A 6,319-nucleotide genomic window follows, 5' to 3' on the forward strand; every position below is an offset into this window, starting at 1 on the left:
TTTGCAACAGAGGAATAATGTCTGATGTTTGTGTGAGGACTTTTTTCAATGTACATGTACATATATATGTATGCTGGTTATTTTTTTAAATATTGGGGGTGAATTGCAAATTCTCCCTGTGATTTTTTCATTTGCTTATTTGTAATAATTGTTATCATTTGCTTGTATAACAGGTATCACGGCTCCAGCCAATTACCAAACAACTGCCTCAGCTCTCTCAGCAAAGGTTATCTCCTCCTACTCTGAACCCATCATCTCGTATCCATGGAGATGAGATGGATAATCACAGGCATCATCACCACACCCACCACCATCATTCCAAATCTGAGCCGGATTCCAGGGTAGACGTCTTCACCTCACATGCCCCCCTCAGACCTATCACCCCAGGGAATGCCCTTGATATGCCCCACCCTGCTGGGCCATCGGAGCTACCCACGTACAGCCAGGCAATCAGTAGGGGTAATAGACCGAGCACAAGGGGGTCAGAGTTTCGTGTTGTTAAGGAGACATCAATATGAGCTCTTCTTTTGTGTCTATGTGTTTGTATAGATACTTCATTGACCCATTCACACTATTAAAAGGATGGCGTAAGCTGGGTCGCCATTGAGTATTCTAATACAACTGTGAATACATACATGTGCTATGTTCCATTCACACAGAGACCGAGTTAAAGGTCAGTATAAGCGAAATGTCAGCAACCTTATGTGAGTATGAACCTTTGTACAGTTTTCCAGGCTCTCTTGGAGGTAATGTATAACTGGTGTCAAGTGCCTTTGTAAACCAGATTGTTATCTTGCAAATGTAATGTATTGGAAAGTATTTTTTCCTTTCACACTCTCATTGGAGGGGGATATCAGCTGGTTTTGACTTTCATCAATTACCAATAAGTGTTTGTGTTTACATGACCTCCAGCTGAAATGAAGTACCATCTATTGTCCTCACTCAACTATAAAATACTTTGTCAAAAAATGGTATTTATACTTCCACAAATTGGTCAACCTACATGTACCAAAGAGACTGCTCCAGAGCTGAATTTAACCTCAATATTTTGTTTGATGCTTTCTTCTAGAACTACTGAACATATATGAGTAGATGATGTAGTAGACATTCTGGCAAGCCAAATTGTTCTGTGAAAGTGAGTTGATGTTCTTTGTTTTGTTTGCATCTAGAAAGAATTGACAACTCTCTGGTATAATTCTGTAAAAAAAGATATTGTGAATTTTTTTTCACTTGAATTGAGAAAAAAAGATCTATACATATTTTTCTTCAATTCTGTATATCTTGAAAAACCCTTACTAAAGTTTGTAATAATGAGTCATTGACTCGTGTGTTTTCAAAGTAAATTGCCTTTTTGAAGTGAAACAACACGCTATTCAGCATATTTTGTAGATATTATGTCTTACAAATAATATGCAGCTGACAAGAATATTATTTTTTAAGAAGATATTTTTCTGTACAGTTAAAAAAAACAACAACAATAATTGAGTGCCAAGAAGATTCAATCAAGTTTGAACAATGCTCCATATAAGTTAAAGAGCTCTAGACCATAGTGCAGTGTAGCGATGTTACATTGCGGAATTCATGGGTAAATGTATGTTTACATGTATGTGCATGTAATTAATGAACTTGTAGTTTAGTGATTTCACTGACTTGCCCAATCTTTCTCAAGAACAATATTTATGTCCTGACAATTTTTATGTTTTATATTGATGTAATATATTTTCATTGTGCATTTTTGCAGGTGTCTTATTTGCCGTATCGTGCCTTGTAAAGTTTAACATTGTGACAGTTCAATTTGAAAGAAAACATTTATAGATTAGATCAAAATTATGTTGGTGTGTAACATCCTAAGAAGGTTTGATATGATAGATTCTGAAAAGCATATTTACTTATTGGCGATTGTAAACTTTTTCAGATACAGTAAGTCAATTTTACCAGGATCGTTTCCCCTTTTCGTAATCAATTTTTAATTGGGAATTCTTTAATCAGAATACCTTTATGCCCTCATTTCTACATGAACAAAATGCTCTGCATGAGAAAGCAATGTTGATGTTAATTTGAAATTCTTTACCAAGCATTATACATACAAAGTTATCAGTGTACAAATTAGCACTTATATCTTTTCTTAAAAGAAGATCACAAAATAGTAATTGCTGGTAATTAAATGTGGTATTCTTGCTTGAAATAATAATCATTCAAGTAAACATGTTAGGGATACTTCTCAGTGGTCTATGTGAGTCTACACATTCAATAAACATACAAATTAAATAAGAATGAAATAAGTAGACTTGATGTAGGCAAAGTATTGTTTACATGTTTTTATTTCTTCATTCATCTTCATTAAATTGATAGTAAACTTTCTTCTCCAGTGCTATTTAAAAGTAATCAACATGTTTGACAGTTGATTTTTTTCAGATTGAGCATTCTACATTTCAGATTCCCAGAATGTCATTGAACTTGTTCTGTGTGTACATTGGGAGTACCAAAGTGTTATTATTTTATGCTTAGCCCCATCATTTTTAGTGATGTACTGAAGATAATCAGTCACAGAATGGGTGTGTGTCCTATTAATATATTTTAGAAATTAAGAATTGTAATTTACAAAACACTTGTACCTTAAATATTCAATGTATATTCAGTATCTTAAATAAAAGACTAGAATGTGTTTCGAATTTGTTAAATTAGATTGCCCTCACAGCCGTCTTCTGCATAATAGAAAATCTATTCATGAATGTATGAGATACTGGCACGAACCAAAACTTCATAATTTAAGTGTGGTCGAAGAATATCATTATAAAGCATAATCACAGATTATGGTGGTACATAGTTTCTCATCCTGTACTTAATTCCAACCTTCTTGCAAAGTTTTTCAGTAACTCTATATGTTCTTGGGTACCTTGAGGGCACTAGATGGGATGGTACAGGCTTGAAATGATCCAGCTCATTCTGATATGGGTGTGGGTAAGATTACTGTCTTGCGGCTTCTCCACTGCAATGGCTCTTTCAATATTCACACTTTCAGGTAATCATTGTCATTTTGATTACCTAGTATGAAAGCATACAGTAAATTTTCATGACCATTCTAATACGAAAACATGTACACTTTAATAGACCTCTGACAGAGATTGCTATAGTAGGTGGAACGGAGCTGGTTGTGTTTGCTCAAATTGTTGCGCTAAAATATTTATTATTCTTTCCCAGTTAAAAACACCCCTCATCCAATCTAGAACAATTATTCTCTAAGTGGTGAATTACATGAATTTTATAGATAACAGGGTTTGTACCAGATCTACGTGCTTATATTCTGTTACTCAATCTATGAGTAAATTTGTTGAGACCTTGATACGTGCCAATTTGTTTTTCCAAGATAATGGTATGAATGGTATATAGATTTTCCCGTTTCCCTTGTGTAAATTAGGAATCTTGTAATATTTGCAATGTAGGTGGAGGTTTAATAATCCCAATCCCATTCAGGGATAGCCCATTTTGAATGTAAATTGTGATACATACGGGATTCAAAATGCTTTCATCAGATGCATATCTTTGTATCCCTCCACGCTTTCATGTTTTAATCATTCAATCAGATCCTTTTCTTCCTCCTAGTTATAGTATTAACCTTTTTATAGCATCCAAAATGAAGCTAGTATCCTAAGGTGGCTTCCATGGTGTCTGTTGAATTAGTCTGTAGTTCATGGCTTTTTCACGCCTCTCTTGATCCTTAGTAAGAGGTTACCAGAGGTCTTCCATAACAACAATAATGCCTCAAGCCATGGGGGATAACTAATGTAAATTCATGTGCTCTTAACCCCCCGCTTCAGTTTCTTTTGTTTCTTTGGGAAAGATTGATGAACGTGCAAGATTCTGCTTTCAACTGTAAGAATATAAAGTAGTATTCCCAGAGGCATGTGGGAGTAATGTTTCTGCAGTTCTGACATGGGTTGGCTGCAATTTGATAACCGATAGTTATGCAGGTGGCTGAGTGTAATAGGAATTTGATTAATGGAGTATCTTGTAGCAAAGAATAAAGAATGAAGGGAAAGATTTAGATTTTTTTTGGTCATAAGAAACTCACCTTTATAAAACAAGGTGTTGAAGGCCTTGGTACATCCCAAAGGCATGGTGTATTGGATGGACTCTTTGAAGAATAATCTTCAGGTTGAATTTGACTTTCAACAGCACAGAAGATGGGCATTCCCTTCAGTTCCCTCGGAAACATTAAGGACCAGATTAGATCTTCAAGATCGATTTTCCAGGTCGTCAATTGTATCCATGCAGGACTCTTTTAACTTCTCCCCCAATCTCCTATGTCTTTGTTACAATTTCTTTACACTTGCACTCATAAAGACTCCTGCATTGTAGTGAAATGAAGGTCTGAACATTTCTCTTCTGCAGAAAACCATGGTGGTGGTGTGAATTCTAACCACACCCCTGGCAGGGCTGACCAGGGCCTTAGGATGTAGATGGTTTAGCTAGTATTGGTATTAGACTCATGATGTTTGCTTCCTCACTTGAACACTCGCTGAATTTCCGTTTTTTGTTACTTTCATTTTTCTTTTCAATGTCTCCTGCTCTGTTATGCTTTTTACTTCTAGGCATTTTGATCATCAGAACAAATTCAAAATGTAGATTCATTAATCAGGCTGATGCTCCGCATTTGTTCCAATCAATCCATGTACTCTCTTAAATGTTTAAAATTTACCGTAGGATGCTGTATATCTATTGTTCTCCTTGCCTGGGCAATCAAAAGTCGCACCAAGTCAAGCAATTAAATTTTTAATCTGGCTGTATTAGCATGTAATAAACAGTTGTATTCAACTTTTTTAATGGTCTGGAGTTAAGTAAGCAATCGTTGTCGGCAACCTAAATTTTTACCGAATTTCCTCTGGAACTGTGAAATTATCATTCATGTAGTTGCTAGCAAACTTTATTTCCTGATTTGTGATTTTGTCATGAGAAAGGTAGACTGGAATGAGACAATGTCAAGCACTGAATATTGGCCCGTATTGAATGGTGTGATATTTTGTTGTTTCTATATTGAAGTGTGACTCTCTTCAAACTAAGAGGTCAATTGTTCATGAGTTTCTCAGTGCTTAACTGGACTAATTCCCCAAATTATTATGGGTGATTCTGACCCCCCCCATAAAAAAATTGTCACTGGTAGGCCCTCTCTTTAACAATCCAAATCGAAAGGTCAACTGAATTGGAGATGGAATTTTTTCATGAATTATTTAAGTAGAAGATTTACCCTTGAGATGTAACACTAGTTTGTCTTTTTTAGCAACACCATAAATCAAGGAGTCAACATAAACAAAACACTTCAGCTCTTCCATTTTTATTAGGATGTGGGATAAAGTAATACCTGTAGTAATGGTACTAAAGTAAATGGTAATGAGGACTAAAGTAATTTGAAAGATAAAGTAGTGGAATATTAATGGTGGCCTGAACATTAACATCAGCAATGTTAATAATGATTATGATGATGATGACAATACTAATAACAATAATAAAAACTGCCATGAAATTTGTAATAATTGTAATTGTAGTAAATTAATGGTAGCTAGAACATTAATATTCAATTTGTTGTTCATGATGAAGATGACAATAATGATAATAATATTAACAAAAATAATCAAAACTGTCATGACAATTATTGTAATAGGGGTATCGAATGCCAGACTGGTTGAAAAAAATTCAAGTTCTATTTTCATTACAGAAGAAATAAGATTTATGGTATATCATTGATAGAATATTGGAAATGAAATATGAATAGGAAGTGATGTTTCCTAAATGATGATATATTTCACATTCGTATGATCAACCTCAGATTTATAGTTGTGTTATGGCAAGACATCACGTCACGATTGAGACAATCCAATGGCCCAGTCCTCATAAACATTGCATGCACTGTGAATAAGGGAATCTATCTGTCAAAAGGCTGTTTCTGTGGACATCATTCATCTCCGTTTTTGTCCCATTTGATCTTCTTCATTCTCTCTACCGTCTTTTATACTCTCAGAGTCACCATATCTCAATTTTGGTTTCTCATTTTCCTTTTCTGACGTTTGCAACTACATTTATTTTATGTATTTTTATTTCATTATCCATCATTTTGAAATACATTTTAATTATCTCTTCACAGATGTTCACATTATCATTTCTCATCCATCCTTCTGTTCCTGCATTCCCTTACCTCTCACTGACTGTAAGAAAAGATTGAACATTTATTGGGATCGAAAGCAAAATCCATTTGTAAAGCACGTGAAGTTCACAGCAAATAAGACACATTAGACCTGTCAATTGTAAATGCTTGAGATCACCT

General features: G+C 34.8%; 1 protein-coding gene across 2 annotated transcripts in view; it reads left to right on the top strand.

The window, feature by feature from the left end:
• Positions 1-5,140, top strand: part of LOC121411466 (cyclin-dependent kinase-like 5) — a 32,425-nt gene extending 27,285 nt beyond the window's left edge. For both annotated transcript variants that reach the window (XM_041604221.1, XM_041604229.1), the window contains exon 16: positions 174-5,140. In XM_041604221.1, the coding sequence (XP_041460155.1) occupies positions 174-518 (345 nt within the window). In that variant the 3' untranslated portion in view covers positions 519-5,140. The remainder of the gene's footprint in view (positions 1-173) is intronic.
• The last annotated feature ends 1,179 nt before the right edge of the window (positions 5,141-6,319 follow it).

Source organism: Lytechinus variegatus, chromosome 1, assembly GCF_018143015.1.
Source record: "Lytechinus variegatus isolate NC3 chromosome 1, Lvar_3.0, whole genome shotgun sequence".
NCBI lineage: Eukaryota > Metazoa > Echinodermata > Echinoidea > Temnopleuroida > Toxopneustidae > Lytechinus > Lytechinus variegatus.